The 21,176-nt window shown below is 29.3% G+C and overlaps 1 protein-coding gene across 1 annotated transcript in view; it reads right to left on the bottom strand.

Moving 5' to 3' along the window:
* LOC129962329 (nephrin-like) overlaps positions 1 to 21,176 on the bottom strand; it is a 262,750-nt gene that overhangs the window by 30,682 nt on the left and 210,892 nt on the right. The window contains exons 8-10 of the mRNA XM_056076075.1: positions 18,793 to 19,092; positions 8,695 to 8,826; positions 5,982 to 6,009 (exon numbers count right to left, since the gene is read on the bottom strand). Of these exons, the coding sequence (XP_055932050.1) occupies positions 5,982 to 6,009; positions 8,695 to 8,826; positions 18,793 to 19,092 (460 nt within the window). The remainder of the gene's footprint in view (positions 1 to 5,981; positions 6,010 to 8,694; positions 8,827 to 18,792; positions 19,093 to 21,176) is intronic.

Below are 21,176 nucleotides of genomic sequence, written 5' to 3'. Positions count from 1 at the left end.
GTTGCTTCAAAGATTTTATATATCACTTTGAGATGATAATTGAAGTCATCATGAGAAGTTGATATATCATCAATGTATGTGTTGACATTGTGGGGTGCCAGATGATTGTAGGCTAATTTAATCGCTCTTGTCATTGTAGATGGGCCATTTGTGACACCAAAAGGCATTCGAAGAAATTCATCATGTCCGTCAGGAGTGACAAATCCAGTTTTGTAGCTGTCAATATCTCTTATGGGAATGCAGTGAAATGCAGATTTTACATCCATTTTAGAATTGTAGTTCTTGCCTGCCATGCGTAGAATAACGTCTTCCATTTGGTCGATTGGATGCGGATCAATATTTGTGATAGGATTAATAGTGCGAGAGAAATCTACCACAACTCGCCTAGGAGTACTTTCATGAAAGGGTTGCTCCACAATGAAAGCTGGTGCTGCGTACGGTGAGTTGTAATGACGGCAAATTCCTTGTTTTAACCCTTTTTCAATTTGCGTTTTTAGAAATTGGCGATCAGGCTCTGAAAGTCTATAAGGTCTACATCTAATAGGCTTTTCATGTTGCAATTCGATTTTGAATTCCACATATGGACATTCCAATGTTATCATCATTCGAATGAAAAACATCAGTAAATTTTCCAATTACTGCATCAAGTTGAGCTTGTAGAGTTGTAGAGAGTCCTGCGGATTTAGGGATAAGGTTTGTTTCGGATGAAATTATATTGGGTGTTGCTTCTGGCAAAGTAACATCATCTAATGATGGTAGTGAGGGTGGATGAAGAGAGACACAGTTGATGCTGGGTTTCGAAGCATGAATACAATCGTACAAATGAAATGAAGTTGGAGTAGAAATACATAATGAGCCATTAGGGTCGTAAGTGCATCTAGCTTGAACTTGTTGTTGCCAATCGAATCCTAAAATAAGTTTAATGGAAGCTGGGTGCACACTCCAATTTTAGGCATCATATGTTCCAAATTACCAACAATTATGTTTAAAGAAATCCAACCTATTGGCTTTATTTCATGGTCAACAACTTGGAACTGTCCATCAGTCCACGGGTTAATAACAATATCATTTGGAACACAAGATTGTTGAATGACTGTGATATCTGCACATGGATCACAGAGGGCTTGAATTTCTGTATCATTGTTGATAATAACAGGTATTAAGGCACGTCTGTTAGTTTCAGTTCTAATACAATTTATGGAATTATTATTTGCACTATTTGCGGTTGTAGATCTCCCAGATGTCGAGTAGCGATTGTTGTTGTTGCGGCGGGAATTTGAAGAGTTCAAACTTATAGTTTTGACTACTGTGTTATTATCAGAACTAGTTGAACTTCTAGAAGATGGGATTTGGGCATTAGTTTGACTGTTGGTATATTGATTTTGTTGTGACGTGTTTCTTGGTTGAGCTATGGTTGAACCACGTGGAGGAGGTGGTAAACTGCACATAAAAGATGCATGGCCTGTGTTTCCACATCTCCAACAAGTAATATCACGAACATCGTCAGTTACCGGATTGTATTTACGACGTTGTTCATCATGTGTATAAGAAGATCGAATTTGAGATTTCGGAGAATGTTTCTTATGCTCTTGTTTTGCACTGCGAATAGCATCAAGTGCAGTTGCCCTGTCAATTAATTCTTCAACAGTATTCGTATTTTGAGTAGCTAATGCAATTTGCCATTTTTCTTCGGTAATATCACCTATGATCATAGAAATACGGTCAGGTTGGGGAATGGTGAAGGGAGCTTTTTCCAAAAGAGCGTCTTTTGAATAAATATAATCTACTAAACTTTCATTATGCCTCAACTTTCGTTCACTTTGGTGAGCCAAAAATTCTTGCATTGTAATACGCCTTTTAAATCTTGAGGCGAGAGCATTTTTCCAAGTAATCCAATCATTAAAATTTTTTCCTGTTGTTAATTGCCAATTTTTTGCAGATCCTGAGAGGCGAGAAATAGCATTAGTTAATTTTAATTCGTCGGACCAGTTAGCTAAAGTTGAAATTCTTTCAACTTCCTTTAACCATTCAAGTGCATTTTCAATTATATCACCTTTAAATATTTGGATTGAATTTGCAGTGTCATTTGTAGATGTGATTTGAATCACATTTGGATTTACTTGTCTTTCTAAAAATTGTTTTTGCGTTTCCATTAATGTAGGAAGAATAGCTGCGACATTCGGATCTATTTGAGAGGGCAGAGGCATAGGAAGTGGCGATTGTGTAGAAGAATTACTTAAAAGTTCTACTTGTTTTCGCAGAGATTCAATCTCTATCAATAAATGTGCATTATTAGAAATTGTCTCCTCATCGTTATTAAGATACTGCACTCGAAGAACATTTAATTCTTCCAAAGTTCCTTCACTATTTCTTTTATTATTATCCTCTATAATACGCAAAATTAGTTCATTCTTATTTCCAGTTAGCGAAAGATTTCTGAAACGTAATTCTTTTTTCAGTTGAACTATCGTTAAAGTTTGTAGCGGTTGCGAGTCTAAAGAATTAAAAATGATATCATCTTTTGTTGACATTTTTTTTTTAAATTTCTGTTCACTGTTCTTGACGAACGAAATTAATTAGCGAAGATTGCTTGGCGACGTTCTTGTTTAAAAAGCGAAGATTGCTTGGCGATGTTCTTGTTTATAAAGCGAATATTGCTTGGCGACGTTCTTGTTTAAAAAGCGAAGATTGCTTGGCGACGTTCTTGTTTAAAAAGCGAAGATTGCTTGGCGATGTTCTTGTTTATAAAGCGAATATTGCTTGGCGACGTTCTTGTTTAAAAAGCGAAGATTGCTTGGCGACGTTCTTGTTTAAAAAGCGAGCAATAAATTTTGCAAACAGAATAATATTTTTGAAGGTAATGCGAAATGAATATTCAACATTCGTTAGAATACTCGCACTGATTTGTACAAGGTTTTATCACAAGTAAAACGTAAGTATATAAAGTATCTCATAAACTTCACTTACTATGCGTGGGCGATTTTTGGAATACGTTCAGGCAGAAACAATCTTGGCGAGATTATCATTCCTTGGCGAGGATTCTGAAAGTTCCAAAGAAGGCTTAACGAGTGCGATGTTTTTTTTATAAAATATTATTTGAAATTCCTTTTGCAAGTCCATTAGATTCCGGCTGCGCCATATAAGGCTGATTTATAATTAGCCTCTTGAAATTTAAATGTTAAGAAAGAGTTCTTAATTAGAAAAATAAAAATCTATTATTGTGGTAAAGCATCTGCGTAGGTTACAACCGTGGCGAACATCGACAACCAAACATCTGTTGCCAACATTCGTTTTCACAAGTTAATATAAGCTAAGCGATTACAATTCTTTCACCGATACACAAAGTGTACCTTACATTTAATTAACTATTAATCAAAATTATCCAACTGTTGAGCATCGTGCATCAACGGCACGCTACATCGTGCTCCTATAGACTTCTGGACTACCTTGCGGTATTCATGATGTGAATTCCTTTCAATATACTTTCAGACTTTAGACCGAATTCATGCCGTTTTGTTACACTTGCGCGCTCTTGCAGGTACTACACGATACTAGTTATGTGCTGCAGTTTTTCTGATTCTTCAAACTTGATGGAAATTGAAAATGGAATTGCTGAAAGTTTATATTATAAGATAACATATACACTCTTTCTCCTTCCGTGTATTGCACCAACGGTCCGTCCTACTCAAATAATATAATCCGCAAATATAAATTTTATTTTTGAGGCAGTGTAACTTAAATGGCCACATTTTCTGAAAATAGAAAGCAATTCGATTTTTCTGTATAAAATAACTATAAATTCTCTCGGATTTCTTGACATTATAAAGAAATTTCACGTGAACACGCTGTCTTGTATGAGCAATTAGATTTTTTTTGCTGACGGTCGGAACTCCAATGAATTGATTTTAATTATATCTGAAATTTGATAAAAAAAGTTATCTTTAATTGTGACTAAAATTGAGAAATTTAGAAGAAAGAATGAAGGAGTAGATGGCAAAACCTGCGCTATGTGCCTTAGATATATTAGAGGTTGGTTCTACTGCTATATAAAGAGATCTATTAAAATATATGAAACACATATATTTTAATTAGGGTGGTTTTATAAAGTGTGTCTTAGTTATAATGCCTAAATTTTAAGACACAAAAAATGCTAAAATGTAAAGAAAAAAAAAACCAAGGTTTTTTGTTGTTTTTTTTGCATTATTTTATTTTGATGGGGAATTATTTTAATTTTCAGTAGATACATGTGAATAAATGCATATATTATTTTCTTTTTATAATTTGTCACTTAAATTTCCGTATACTCAAATACCTACATATTTGCATCAACATGAAATAAATAAAGAGGTACAAATAAGAGGAGCTTTACCCTCTGTAGATAGAATTAGTTTATAAATTTAGTTTAAATTTTTTCTAAAATTATTACATTCTTATTTGTTGACTAATATAAGAATTTAGATTAATAAAATGTGAAAATCAAAGTACTTAAAATAATTTTATTGCTAAAAGAGTGAACACAGAAATAAAATCAAGCAAGACATTTTTTTTCACAGAAAAACAATCTTTCTCTTTATTTATAGCATTAATCATTTCTATTTCAATTTAAAAAAAACTAATTCAAAAACATTGTTGAGTAAATGAGAATCGATGGAAATTTGAGAAAGAACGGAAAATGATTTAGCAGTTCCCAATCCAATTCTTAATCTTTGTCTTTGTTTCTTTCTTATTGCACAGCCTATGCTAACTTGAAGATAAAGATTTGATTGAAGTTCATAGAGAGTGGAATTTTCTGGTCGGCCATAGTCACAGTAAATATAAGATTGATTATCCAACCGCTGAGAAGAAGGTCATAGAAAGTAATTCCACAATGATATCGCAAAACAGATAATAAAACCTTTATGTAAGTCATTTTTCAGCTGACGACCGTTTTTGACCTCTTCCCGTGCAAACGACAGTTGGATTGTTGAAGAGAATGTTCCTAGCAGGAAAAAAGGAGAAAAGTTTCTCCTTTCGTACTTTTCTAATTTTGCTGGAAATGGAGAGCTACTCTTCTTTTTCTGGAAAAAATTAACTACTTTGTCTGTCAATGAATATGGAATCCAATTATCGAGATACTTTCGCTGTCATTTTTGAAATGAACTATATACAGTATTTTTTCCCTATTTCTGAGAGCTATTTTAAAGTGGTCATAGAGTCTCTCAGTAAAATCGAGGGCTGCACCTCTGTTATTTGAATTATTTCTTCATTGTTTATTTAATCTACCAGTTCTAGAAAAGTCATGATACATGATCCCCATATATCGTTACATTTTTTGAACCAGTATTTGGATATCCTGCCGCTTGCAGCAGGATATTCTCCTTAGACGTAATTTCCTTGGTTATAGCATTGCAAGTATTTCACTGTTTTGTGTATTACTCGAACGGACTTTAATGCTCTTAAAATAATCTCTATTGGGCAAATTTGAACAGAAACATATTGTATCATAGCTCATATAGTATTCTAAAAATTTCGAATAGAAACATTACATACTTTTCAAGTCAAAATGCTAATTATATCAGAATTCTTAAAATGCTTTACTGCTAAAAATTATAAGAATTTGTTAATGGAATTAGTTTCTAAACATGTTTTATTTAATTTCATTTATTTCTTGTTTCCAAAAAGTAAGAAATTGAATCTAATTTTCGATCTCTTTCTGTTGCACAAGATAATTAGAGTTCTGCATTTTTAGTACTCTTATTTAAAAAAAAAAATCATTTGATATTTTCAGATGTTAATTAACAGCAAGTCATTATTTATTTAAATTACATTTTGATTTCCCTTCACTTGAATAAGTAATGTTCAATTTATGAAACCATAGATTTAAAGAATTAAAAAGTAGAAAATAATTTTTTTTAAACTTCGCTATTAAGCGCGCTAAAATAGTGCACTTCAAACTATTTAAATTCAAAATTAAATTTATTGAAGGAAAAACAAATACTCACTCGAATTTTCCATCTGTAATTGATGTATCTGTAAAAATAAATAAATAAATAAATTTTAAAAAACTTATTTTACAAGGTCTAAAAATTTAGTAATTTTCTTTAATTCTAAGCTTAATTATTTGGAAATACTTAAAAGTACTTGCTAGTAAACTATGTAAATATAAGTAAAATCTATATATATTCGAAAAATATATACTTCACCTCACCTTACAAGAAAAAAAAAATTCTTATATCATGTTATTATATTCCAATATTTGCTTATGAATTTTTTAAAAATGACACAAATCCTAAGTGGCAATAGCTGCCTTAAAAAATACAGCAGGTTGGGAAAAATATCAAATGCAGTCGCTATTAACTCAATTAGCAGATGACCTTTTTTAACATAACTTTTATCACCTCTCAACTCGTTAAGTCGAGGACGAAGTGCACGGGTCGATCAATCTATCATTATTATTAGCATTGGTTATTTAATGGAGATCTGGTTTGGCGCATTCAGTGCATCGTTTGTGCCGCCACGTTTTATCTCAGAAAGAACCAACTTGAATCACCTGATCACTATATTATAGAACTACCATATCTATAATATCTTCGTATCTTGAGTAATTAATTGTAAATATATCTTTGGTTATTTATAAGAGAAGTGCTTGTCCCTCTAAAGATTGAAAATGTATATTCAAGAATGCACTGTTCACAATTCCTGAGTAATATTCTGATAATATGGAAGCAAAACATTTGATTCCATAATTAAGTTAGAGGCCGCGGTGACCTGGTGGAAAGGTATCGATGTCGGAACCGGAGGGTTTCAGATTAGAGACCTGATTCAACCTAAGAAACGCCATGTAAGTGCTCCTGGTGCACGTTAAATTCGTTGGCACCAAACGTCCTCCCGCTTGCATGCTGTGGAATTTCGGAGAGGAGTTTGCCAGTTCAGATGTCGTCTTCGTCATCTGACCGTGGTTCAAAATTACGTGGTCCGTCCCAAAATAGCCCTTGTGTTGCTTTAAAACGAGACGTTAATATAATTTAATTAAAGTGAACTAAATCCATAATTTCGCTTATTAGTTGAGAATTTAATTCTCAATTAGGTGAGACGAGAAGGAAGTTCACGGGTGTATCAGTCTCAGGGCGGCGCTCATGCCGCTGTGTTTGTCCTCAGAAAGAACCACCTTGCATTCTCTGATCACTGCTGTGTTTTGTAATTAATACAATTTTTATAAGATTTTCGTTTCTGATATATAATATCTGATAATTGTGAAGATTCTGATTAAAATTAAATTAAATTAATTTAGATAATACTTTTTTGGATTATTATTTTTCGTTAATTTATTCTATTTTATTTTAGATTATCTTTTCTCAGTTATGTGTTTATGACACTTAAGCAATAACAGTTATGTTTTTGATCACTATAATTTCTAATCACAAAAATATTTACCATTTTTTGATGTCTAATTTATTTTTCATATATGACATTTTATTCATACTTATGTTGAAAGTACATTTTATTTATTTATTAACGTTCAGTGTTTTATGCCTTCTTTATTTTTGATTGAAAGATCACTTTTGATTCACTGCTAGGGTATTATTTTAATTAGTAATACTTGAAGGCCCTTAAGTAATATCTGAAGACCTGGGAAAAATAGAAACACACTTTTTTAGTATATCTATATCTCAGTCGTTTCGTCTGTAGCAAATCCGAATTGTTTTCCATAGTTATTTGATATTGACACTTTTGAACCGTTTTCAATAAGAATTTATAAAATTTTCCTTTTTTTTAATGTTGAGATTTTCTAGAACTATTTAATACCTTTTCGACTCTAAGAATTATTTTATATTTATATAAAAACACATCCTTTTAGCATTTAATAACAAAATTGATGTGAAAAATGACAATGATAAACAAATTTGGGGTACTGAATGCGCCGGTACCTTATTGTTAAGGTGAAATGCTTGTCCTTTTAAGAATTACAAAGGTGTATCCATTGAGTGTTCTCCTGAGAAATCTTCTGATAATTTGGAAGCAAAACATTTCATTTCATAATTCAATTTATTAATTTTAGATTTGATTCTCTAACATGTAAGCATGATCAACATTAATTATTATCGACATTATATTCAGTAAATTACGATTCTTTCTATTTGGTTATAGTGCTTCAGAGTTAGTAGAAAATATATTTCAGTAAATAAATGATTAAACTCAAATACAATAGGGAAAGATGACAAAATAACACAAGAATTAAATAACAGTTATTTTAACTAAATCACAATAATTAATACGATTTAAACATCTCAATGTTTTTAAGTTTCAGGTTGATTGTAGCAACAAAATTATTCAATTTTTATCATTTAATCATGTATCTAAATCAACGGTAACCATTATTATTAAGCTTACCATATACTAAGATTAGAATCAATTATAAATTAAACAAGGAAAATACATGGATCAATCCTCTTTAAAGCAAAAATTAAAATAAATTTATAAACGAAAGCACAAAACAGACGTTGTGACAAAATTTTACTGAAATCGTGTTCAATTATTTTTCAAAAAGTTAAACCACCTTAATTTTAATCTTACTCTTACAGAAAATGTTTAATTAATAACTCTGGATTTTACTGAAGATCGGAAAATTTGATTTTATGGAAAGGAAGAGGATATCTCTTAATGTAATGTAGTATACAAATTAATTAAAAAATAAGTAATTTGACTTTCTTTTACCTTTTTGATAACTATTTCTAGACCGGCGGGTTTTGATGATGGTTATAACAATCACAACAATAATAACAACAACCACAATTGCACCAATGAAGACACCTAGAACTGGATTCAAGGTCCCAGATACTTCTCTAACTGAAAAAAAAAAGTTATGTTTTTAGTTCCAAACAAACCGAATATCTTGTATTAAATTTAAAAGCTAATGCATATTGTAATGAATTTATAAACTGGTTAACAAAAGTCAAGTTTAAAACTTGTTTTATAATATATATATATATATATCTCAGATCAAAACTAATTAATTTAAAAGGATTACAAATATTAATGCTAGTTTTTAATTAAGAAAATAAAGCAAATGGCACTTTAGTTAACTTTCATGAAATTCTATCAAATTAATTTGATTTCGCAAATACAGCAACTAATTAATTAATATTCAAACTATATTTCATTAATTATTTCTTTAACAAAACTTTTTCTGAGGAAAATAAATTTTTTGAATGATATTTTTGAAATTGTGGAAGAAAAAAAAGTATTTTTTACTTGTTAAATTGTTATGAAAAAGATTAAGTCAATGTATCTTATAATTGCAAAATATTTTTAATGAAGTATTTTTTCAGATATTTTATCTTTTAATATTAAACTTTTGAATTCTTACAAAGATTCACCTTTTAAAATTCTAACTAATGTTTATATATTTTATCTAATAATTTATATTTATCTATTTATATCAATTGTTTACTTATATTTTATAATTATTATTAATGCTATAGTTGCGTTATCCTGCAATTTTAAATTTTAAATACTATTTGTATATTAGTAGCATTTAATCGATCAATTTCCTCCCCCCCCCCAGAAACTAACGATATTGTCTATTAAATATTATTATAAATAGCGTAGCTAAATCATTTCTTTTCAGTTACTACTAATAACTTTAAACATGATTCCAGAGATAAAGTATTTAAATTTAATTATTTTCAGCTAAATATTAGTCAATGACAAAAAGTATTATCAAAAAATTAACAAATTATGAAAGGCATACGCTGTCACGAATTCGAGGTGTTATGTCACTAATTCGGTAGCATGCTTTGGGATGGTATCAGAATGATATAGAAAATAATAATAAAATTCTCCAATGAGATTAATATAATTGATATTGATTCGTTTCAAAGTAGACATTTTCAGATATGATGGTGAAATATTTTTAGATCTATTTTGTCTCGTTTCTCAACTCTTTATGTGCCTGGCCAAATTATAATAGTGAATTGTTGCCGATGGATTCAAATTAGCTCTTTCGAAAATTGAAATGGAAATGTTATTTTGAATAAATGTATTTTCAAAATTTCTGTTGCCACCGTAAATTAATGAATCAACAATAGTTTTCATCTAAAATCGTCGTCGCGTAAAATTATTCAAGTAAATGTAGAATGAATTCAAATTCAGTTGTTTCCCTGAAAATGCTTTAGGCTAAGAATGGATGCATCACCTTAGGTCAATGAATTTATCAAGGTATAATGACGCAAGTGCCCATTTCAAAAATATTGTAACAAATTTAAAATGCATATTTTCGTTCTTAAAAGATTAGAATTCTTGAAGAATTTTCTTCTTAGTTATATAATGTTTATCTTGTTGAGATTCTTTTTTATAAAATCAGACATTAACCCCTTAACTGTTTCATTTTCTTTACTATCTAATAAGATGACACCTTCTATTTTGGGAATATTTTCTTATTTTGATTCAAATAGAAATCCATTGCATACTCGACTTATCTATGTATTTGAAGTAATTTTAATATTGAATAATAATCATCATGAATGGCTTATTTTTTTGCTTGCAACTATCAAAATTCGATAAATCGATGCACGTATGGCACTCGGGCAAAACAGTTAAGTGGTTAATGAGGAGATAAATTTTTGTCTGAAGTCTATGTTTTAGATATTTCGAAAGATATAATATATAAAAATTATTAATTACTAGCCGCCTTTGGCGACCAGCCGGTTTGCCAATCTTGAAGTTCGTTTAAATTTTAATAATTAAATAGGTTGAACCGGAGTTTAACCCCCTTCTTCGCCAAGTTGGGATAACGCGCCAAAGCTGACAATCTTTATTATGCACTACAATTGAACATTTGCTCCTTTGCTTTTGAACATTTCGCAAGGCCGTTGTTGGCGATTTTTAAAAATTTCGCCAAGCAGGGGTTAAACTCCGGTCGTATCATTAAATATTTTACGCAATTCCAACTTTAATAGATTCTTCAGTAAAATATTTTAAAACTTCAAATTTTGATAGTCATATGATTCACTCATAATATTATAAAGGCCTTCAGTCATAGCGTGATATGTATCTCACTAATTTTCTGTTACTCCTCGTAGAAATTATGCTTTAAATTAAAGTGTAAATGATTAATCTGCAATTAATATAATAATATTTTTTTACTGAAGCAAAGCATTTTTTTTAATAATATGATTACTGATAATAGAGTCACTCAGCGTTTAAACTTAATGGGCACTAAAGAATATCTTTCTTAATTTATGTAATATCTCAAGAATTTGTCAACAAACATTTCTCAGATTCATCATGAACAAATCGATTCATTAACAATGTTTAATTTTAAATGCATCAAACACTAAGAAAATAAAAGAAATCGTTTAAAATAATCGGTCGAAAACAGGTTTAAAAAAACTACTTAAAAACGATGTACTGAAAACTATAAGCATATACAAAAAAGTATATAACTAACATAAATACAATTTAATTACAAAAGCATGCAACTAACCTAAAAATAATTTCAATCATTGGAAACAGGTTAAAAAAATCTACTTAAAAAACGATGTACTTAAAACTATAAGCATATATAACTAACATAAATACAATTTACTTACAAAAGCATGCAACTAACCTAAAAATAATATAAATCATCCGTTTGTTGTTATGTCAACAATCAGAACACAATGCGCATGCGTGAATTTTTCTACACCAGTTGGGGTAACGCTATGCAGATTATACATTTTTAATTTCCTTTATTCTGTGTTATTTTAATTCAAAAGTACTTCAGAATGAATCTGAAACATTTATTAATTAACAATGCTTAATTTTAAATGCATAAAACATTAAGAAAATAAACAGAATCGTTTGAAATAATCCGCCGAAAAATATTAACCCTAGCCTCATTACTGTTGGGAGAAAAAAAACGGAAGCCTTACTCATTTGGCGGTGGGGAAAATGAAAGATTATTTTGGCGGTGGGGAAAATGGAAGATTTTTTTGGCGGGAAAGTTATTTTTTAATTAATAATTAAAATTTCAAAAAAAAGGGACCCCAGGTGCACATTCCCGACCTCTAAGTTATACATGTATCAAATTTGATAGCTGCAGGTTGAATGGTCTGGCCTGTAGAGCGCCAACACAAACACACACACACATACACACACATTGAGCTTTATTATAAGTATAGATTTAAGAATAAAAAATATTATATGTTCAAAATATGATTTAAAATTGTTCAATTTTTGATATTTTATTAGCATTCAACAGTTCTATTGAAAATAAGAATCCATAAAAGAAAGAAACAAATGTTTTAGAATACACTTCAACGATTTAGTATTGTCACTCGATAACGATTCTAATCAGATTTAAATTCTCTGAACCCAGTAAAGCAGAAAAATTCGAAGGACCGAAAAACCAGGGTTAGTTTCTCTTTTATAGAAAGTGGAATTGTCCAACCGTTAGATGAAACTGACAAGATATGGTCACATGCTGCTGATTAATTTTTAACAGTAAAAGGTCAAAACCTTTACCATTTGTCTAATGTCCATTTGCAGTTAGAAGGAAAGGGAAAAAAAGCTAACCTTGCATTATAAAGTTTTGAGTAAATAATTCTTATACGTTGAGTATAAATAATAAGTGTTTCTTCATCATTGAATTATCAAGATCAGAAATAGGAAAGTATAGTATTTGATCGAGCCAAATTTGAAAATTTTAAATTAGGGTAATTTTAAATTCATCAAATCCTTAATTTTCACAAATTTAAGAAAATTATAACATCATTAAAATTCTTTAAATATAAATATTTTAAAATGTTTAACTGAAAAAAAAAATGCGAATGCAAAAGGTTGATTTATATTTTTGTACATATTATCAACAATATATCTTGCAGAGTTTCAAAGAAAACATTCATTTTTATTAAAATATCATGTTTACTCTCATTTTTATTTTGACATACATTATATTATAATTCATAATATTATCATTCTTCAAAATAATAATCTTAATAATTTTTAAAAAAAATATTAAATGTATTTATGATGTCCACTTATAAAATTATCAGTTAAACTAAATTTTCTTCTTTTCTCAGAAAACTAATATTTTTCTTTATAATAGTGTTTAATAGAAATGCTGGTAACTAAAGTGGCAATTAAGCTTACAGTGAACTCTACAGTTTTTAAAACTGTTTGTTTTTACCTTATACAAAACATTCGAGACCAAAATAAAGCATATAGGAAATTCTTAGTTCATCGTTTTTTTTTTATCAGTTATAATGTTATTACTCTAAAATTTACAAACATTATTTCAAGAAAATGCAGATAATATTTCTATAAGCTTACATCAAATATATATATACATTTTTTACAATTTTAAATAAAATCTTATTTTGTGAAAGTGAAAGAATTGATGTTGTTGTTGTTTCTAATGGCACTTGCCATGGACAAGCTCGCTGACGAAATCAACGATTCTAAGCCAAAGGAGCGTCTCTTGTTTTAGTAGCGCCAACTAGGGCCAAGAGTACATCTTAGCTACTCACGCATCACATTCGCTTGCACAAATCCTTTCTACAGGGGGGCGCATTCACACATCTCACAGGTAGAACAGATGAAGAACAACCATGCCCGAACCGAGACTCGAACCCAGGACGCCCAGATCACGGGGAAGAAGATCTACCCCTATGTCAGGACGCCGGTTGAACGAATTGATAAAAGAGGTATTTAACTTTTTCTTCGATCTTCAGTCTCGCACTCATTTATATCCAAGTCTGCGTTATTTACAAATTATTTATTTATATTGAAATTGTTGTATTTTAGTTTTTCTAATGTGGGTTTAGGTGTATTAATTGAAATTAAACCCACATAAAGCACGTTAAAATATATTGCAGTAAAATAAATTAGGAAATATTTATTAATGAAATAAAGTCTCTTGAAGTTAGAAGTTAATGCTTAAATATTGAACCAAAGCGGACGTTTTTTTAAAAAATCTCCTTCATACAAAGTATGAAAGATAGAAAATTGGAACTCTCAAAAAATTTGACGTTGAAAGTTAAACGAATCTTCAAATTTCAGACCGACATACTTGAATCCCCATCCTCCATTTATTTGGAATTATACCACTATGTCTGTGAACAAGATAACGCAATAACCCTTTGAGCTAGATGAATGAATTTTGTATTTAATATTTACTTTACATTTGCAGATTAAATGATAGATTTAAATGCAATATATTATCAGGAATATTTTTTATGAGTTCGAGTCCAAGCTATCAAAATAACTACAATAAGAAAAAAGAAAACAAAGAGATATAGATTTAAAATGAAGATAGATAGATTTAAAATAATCTGGTAGATAGATTTAAAAGCGGAAATGTAGTTTTATTTTATTTTTGAAAAAAATCCTTCAGCGAAATTAAGCGTCTATTGATCAAACTATTCCCTTTTTTTATAATGCAATAGATCACAAGCTTAACGAACTAAATAAATTGAATTTGGCATTGATCTTGCCATTCAAATTGTGGTTATTAATCGCATTTTGATTTTAATCAATTTCAATAAAAGATATCCAAAATGCATACAGATTATTATTTTACTACAAACAAAGCAAAGGACAATCATGGGCGGGATTGTGAAAATAAAATTATGAGCATTCATGGTTTATACAGATTTTCTTAAGACATACTATTTTTATATGTATGAAGGGTAGTAAAATCTATATTTGGGAGTATGCTAGAAAATTTCGGGGAGGCTATTTGCTGATTTATTGCTATTAAACTTTGGATCCTAAAAATGTTAAATATGGTGATAAGAAAATAGTCAAAACCTTATATAATCTTTTGAGCATATCAATTTAGTATTTTCTCAATTCCATAACTTGTGTATTAAGATACTATAAAAATTTGATTTATGCGTAACATAATGAGATTTTAAATAAATCTAATGAGTGAAAAAAATAAGATAGTTCATATTATTTTTCCTACAATCGATGTTTGTTTGTACAACAAGGTTCTTATTTTTCAATTATTATAATGCAGATTTTTTTTTAAATTTAAAAATAACTAATTTTATTTTATTTTAATAGATTTCTTTACAAGTCTTTATATAATTTTAATCTATACTAATCAGGAATTAATTCTAACTCCATTGAAAGATCTTTATATTTTTCTAAAATCTACAATTCATGAATAATTTAAAAAAAAATTGCGATGACACAATTGATTATTATATTTTATCCAACTTTTATCTAAATTATATTCTAACTAGCGTAAATAATAAACTATTTAAGCACAAACAATAACATTAAATTTTATTTATTTGCATTTAATATGAGAAAAGGAGTAGGAGGTAAAAGATTTTTATCCAAACACCATACGAATTAATTAGTATGACCAAACGATAAATTGAAAAAAAATGATAAAAATAAATGAACAAAACGAAAACAGCCTTATTAATTTTTTTACTAAAGAAAATGCAACTGTTTTTATCTTATGTATAAAATTAGTTTAGAAGTCCCTAATGACTATAATGATCATTGCATTTTGCATCATTTGATAAAAGCTAAAAAAATTTCTTTTACTAGTAAATATTGTTTCACATGGTTGGTTACAAACTTTCTTCCTTTCTATATTTTGCTCAGTCAAAATTACTCGACAAAACCGAATATCAATCAATGTCATGAGAATCGGGATATCTGGGAAAAGAATTTTGCAAATATTTGCGAACTACTTTACATCCTTACAATTCGTCTAGAAGGCTGAGAGCAAATCTATGTCAGACGAAATTATTTGACATGGTTCAAGCATTATATGGTAAAAGAAACTGAAAGAAATCAAATAAAAAGGAAATATCTCGAGTTAAGTGGAACTATGATAAATTAACATAAAGTGAAATTTGTAACACTTCGTGTTATTTTAGAATAGCTGCAATTTAAAAAGATTGTTAAATTTCTTAATCTCATAATTTATTATTGTGAAAATGGAATTACAAAAAAAAGAAGAAAAAAACATGGATATTTTGTAAATGATCCTGTGAACAATGTGATTGCATTTCAGTGCTCTTTGAATTTCATTATCTGTTTATAAGGAATGTTGTTTATAGCGAATTGATATTGAAGTAATATTATAGTTAAAATATCGTCAATTAATTCCTAAAAAGTTGTTTTCAGGCTTAGGAAGTTCTCAAGGTTTAGAACCCTTGAAAACACCCGAGATTGCAGTTCTAACCAATTACAACATATATGTGTATTTTGTAAGAGATCATCCAGAAATTCTCAAGGTTTAAAATCCTTGAAAAAAACCCGATATTGAAGTTCTTACCAATTTCAACATATGTGTGTAATTTATACGAAGTTATAAATTACACACATATATTGTCACTCAAGGTTTAAAACCCTTGAATAAAGCCTCGATTAAAGTTCTTAACAATCACAACTTAGGTGTGTACTTTGAATGAGGTCATCCATAAAGCAAGTGTTGGTGTCCTGGAATAGGGGTAGAGCGTCTTCCCCTTGAGCTGGGCTCCTGGGTTCGAGTCCCGTGCATGTTGTTCTTCATCTGTTCTGTCTGTGAATGTGCCCCCCCCCCTATATAAAGGGGCTGTGATGCGCTACTAAAAACAAAAAAAAAACTCTCTCTCGACTTAAAATAGCTGAATTCGAAATCAGCGGTCTTGTCTATTTCAAATGTCATCAGAAACAACAACAACAAAACAACAAGTTAGTTTTCTAAGTCTTCGAAAGAATACAAAGCAAAAGGCATGGAACACTAGGACACAAGAGGTAGATTGTGGGTGTGACTTCATATGTGGCGATTGTGATTTCCTATTGCGAAGATGTCGGATGTCTTTGTTCTTCCACCAAATGCAAAATTGGTTCCAGAACGCTAAACGTTACCGCTGAACACTTGATGCGTTGCGACGAGTTATTTAGAATAAGAGTTAGTGTTAAAGTATAAAAATAATTTATTAAAAAATTATTTATTGCTAGTGTAAGTGATAAAGTCCACAAAATAGCAGCTGAAGAAATTTTTCTGGGAAATGTTTCATATCACTGTATAGTCCTGATCTTGTTACTAACAACTTCCACCTGTTTTAGTAATTCTTGACCAGTATTTGCTTTCCTAAAGATAAAGATCAGCTGACAAATATGACACCCTGGCTCAATTTCCTTATGGAAGACTATTATGATATTTTGTTACAAAAACTTATTACATGGCATGGAAAGTATTAGTATCCCATTGTTATTACATTAAAAACTGATATATTGCCGTATTTTTTCCAAGACATTATTGAATTATTTTTTTTTTAGCTGGCCGTGAAACTTACTTTCTGGATGTCCTTCGTATACCTCTCTTTATATATAACGATAACTTATATATCATACAGATTGCTTTTATTAAATGTTGTCGAATGGCAACAATCAAATGTAAAAAAAAGAAATAAAAAAAAAATCTTTATACGAAAGTTTCAGAGAGTTGCAGAGAACGGTTTCACAGTTGCACTCAATTCACCGCTTCGCTAATTAATGCAAAATAGTATTAGAAAAGCCCTGGATAAGGTTCACCATAAACTCTATTCACTCAAAGGAAATAAGATGTAAATGAAATCAGGAAATATACATGTGTCAAAGTATATTCAAGTGTGAAAATAGGCTTAGTCATTTTCAGATTGTAATCGCTATGATTTATTTGAGGAAATCCATGACTATATTTTTGAAAATAATTGTCTTAAAAAGTAATTTTTGTATTTGCTTAAAACATTAAAAGGTCGTTTTAATGATATTAATTTATTTCTATAATATGTTTTTTTTTAATATTTTTTTAATGTTATGGTATTTAAACTCTTTCATTAAAACACTGATTTTCGTGTTTTTGCTAACGTTAAAATGAAGATTAAAAAGCTGCTTTCATTGGACATTAATCACGTTGTAGAATTTCCACTTCTACATTTACTCCACAGTATATACACATTTGAATTTCAACAATTGTTTTAATCAATATATATATGCACCCAACATTAATAATTAACAAAATAAAAGTCAATAATTTGTGCAGGCAAGCTGGTCGTCAAAGCATGCTAGTATTAGAAATTAAGAAAGATGTATATCTAATTATAACTTCCCGTGTTCAAGCACCTTAAGATGTTTTTTTTTTTCTTTTTCTCTTTCATTTATATAAAAATATTTCCTAGTTTCAATTTGAAAGAACAATTTCAAAAATATTCTCGTTTTTATTTGGATTCTGCAATTATATGTTACAATATTGGCATCTAGAATTTCTAAAAGTAATGTGAAATGCATGCCTCAAAAGTTGTTTTATAAATAAAAACAATATTATATTCTAAAAATTTGCTCGAATGAGTAAATCAATAATTATTTAATTATTTTATGCATATTTATTGCATAAGATTGCCTATTAAATTCTTTGCAATCTATTTTCATTAAGAATTTGTTGATAATATAAGATAGAATAAAGACTAAAGATTGCATTGTTATAGAATACTGAACTGCAATCCAAATCCTCAAGTAAAATTTTCAGTTTAAAAATTGTTTCCAAGCTTAAAATAATAAATGACAAAATATATTTTTTTTATTCTAACAAGAAATTGCTTTTCACTAATAAATAACAAAAGCAAAGTTTCAAATATATTTTCTGTTTTTTAATCCACTTAATTAGTGTAATAGATAAACATTGTTATTTTAAGCGCATTTAAAAAAACTGTCGATACTTTCTATTTCTCCCCTTAAATAACAACATCAAGAAAATGTTTTTAATAAAATAAATAGCCTTTTCTGAAAGAAAGACAGCCCTTTTATCTTTCAGAAAAAATTTCTTGCTTGCTGATAGATTACCTGTTCGTCTTTTTGCAGGCGAGAGTGTGGCAGCTACCAGGGCCACTGACTTACTGCGGCCCTTAGCATTCGAAGAATAAATAACGAGGACATAGGATGTGCTGGGAGACAGATCGGTGACTTTGAATCTAGGCTTGTCGGTGTTCGTCACATTGTCAGCCATATATTCTGCCACTGAATTATAAATTTCCATGTGGAAAATCTGCGTTAGGCTGCCGTTATAGCCAGGTTTGCATTCGACAGACAACGATTGAGAGGTTCGATTAGCTATTACACAATCATGGATTGGTTCGGGTGGCCCTGAAAATAGAAAATAATATCATCAAATATATTTAAGATGTTTAAATAAGCATAGGTTTTATAGATGAATAAATTTTGTGAAATGAATAATATTCTTGAAATAATAATCCTTCACACTAATATTATTTCAAAAGCAAAATGAGCTTATTTCCATCAAACATTTATTTTTAATTCTGCTAAATTTAATTGTGGTTACATAATCCCAATAAATTGCTATAAATTACATTGTTTTAAGGCATATATTTACTTGTTAGTGAACATACTAATATATGTTAATCCACTGTGGTAAATTTGATTTCAGTTTAGCATGCATGATCACTAGTGTAAGTGTTTATCAGTTTAAATTTTACAAACTGATTTGTTTACAAAATTATTTTATTATAATAGAATCCAAAAGATTTTTTTTAATTTTTTCAATGAGATACTCTCTAAAAATATTTTAATGAAATAACTGAAACATCATAAAAAAAGAAGATAAAAATGAGGTATTTCAGCCACCTCTCAGCACGCCATTTAATACTAAAAGACTTTTCGAGTTGTAGCAATCCTCTTCATGTCAAACCATGCCTTTTAATATATTAATATATAATTGCTGTTTGTAAGGTTTATTGGTTCCGCGGAATTGAAATATTAAAATCACCTTAAATTAGTCTTTTGGCTATTCAATATTTCAAAACTCGATAAATGTTAATCTTAGAATAATAGAATATAATTTCTGTTTAAATTTTATCATTTCAATAAGATTTTACTAAATGTAACTGATAGATTTTATAGACAGACTATATAAAAATACTGATTTTGTTTTTGTTTTTTCAGCTGTGCTTTTAATACTTTAAAGAACAACAAGTATAAATTATTTACTTCATTTAAACATTGTTTTATTTCGCAATATATACCTATCTTTAAATTATATTTTGGTCCAGGAATAAAATGGATAACTTGGCCCTGGATAATGTAAAATATTTCTCTTTAGTAACCATTATGTGTGTAATTTTTGATTGACTTGTCTTGTTTATTCGATATCTAACACTTTAGAAAGAAATAAGACACTGATAGCGTATATAAGGAATTCAAATTTCAGAAGTCTCATTGAGAAATTGTTTAAATACTGTTAGAAGCAAGCGATGAAAAAGTGAATTGCAAGGTAAATATTATGATTAGGCAGAAAAAAGCTGAAATAAAATGAGTTTGAAATTTGATAAAAAACAATGTAAAATTTTGAAATTGAAATACAAAAAATAAAAGTAACATTCGTATCTTTGTCTCTACGTCTATGGATTTAAAATAAGATTTCCTTCCATTATCAGTCATATAGGAGTAGGATGACAAACAGTTTTAAGAACGCTCTCTAAGTCTTCAAACATATTATATTCTACTGCATTGCATTCCGAGTTTCCGAATGAAGTTCTTTTGGCATCTTCATCTGATTCCTGAGATTTCAAATCTTTTGTTTCTTTCAGAGAGAAAGCAGCCTGAGATTTGAGATCAGAACAAAGAGAATGAGTTTTATTCGTTTCTGTAAAGAAAGAGACAACATTTAATGTTGGTTTGAAAGTAGAGACTTTCTCATCGTGAAGGGAATACTATCTAATAAAGTTGAGAAATGAACGTGACGAGATTGTAGAAAGTTTTTAGTTTATTTCTACATTAGTGATACTCCTATTTTTAGTAAGACATCCTTTTATTTAAGTTTTCTTTCTGTATGTAACAAATTCAAAATGAGAAGAAAAAAAAAAACTGAGAAACTGACAGAAAAGAAGAATTAAATGAGTTTATAGTTAAAAAATAATTATTATACATGAGACGGATTAATTTATCTAGTATCTAAGGAAATGTCATCTGTATTTGTTTAAGTGAATGTAATAAGAAACGAATTTTTCACCACATGAAGAGAATTAAAACGGGGTGTAGGTGTCCCTCATTTTACGTGGAATATTTTTATTTATTTATTATTATTCTTCAGAAGGTTTTTTTTTCCAGTTTTTAAGCAAAGTTCTTAAAAGAAATGACGTGTATGAGATATATGTATGATGTGTGTGAAATGAAATATCACCACACCAATGAAATATCACAATTTTTCACCA

This window comes from Argiope bruennichi, chromosome 2 (assembly GCF_947563725.1).
Source record: "Argiope bruennichi chromosome 2, qqArgBrue1.1, whole genome shotgun sequence".
NCBI lineage: Eukaryota > Metazoa > Arthropoda > Arachnida > Araneae > Araneidae > Argiope > Argiope bruennichi.
This window is presented reverse-complemented; position numbering and strand designations above follow the sequence as displayed.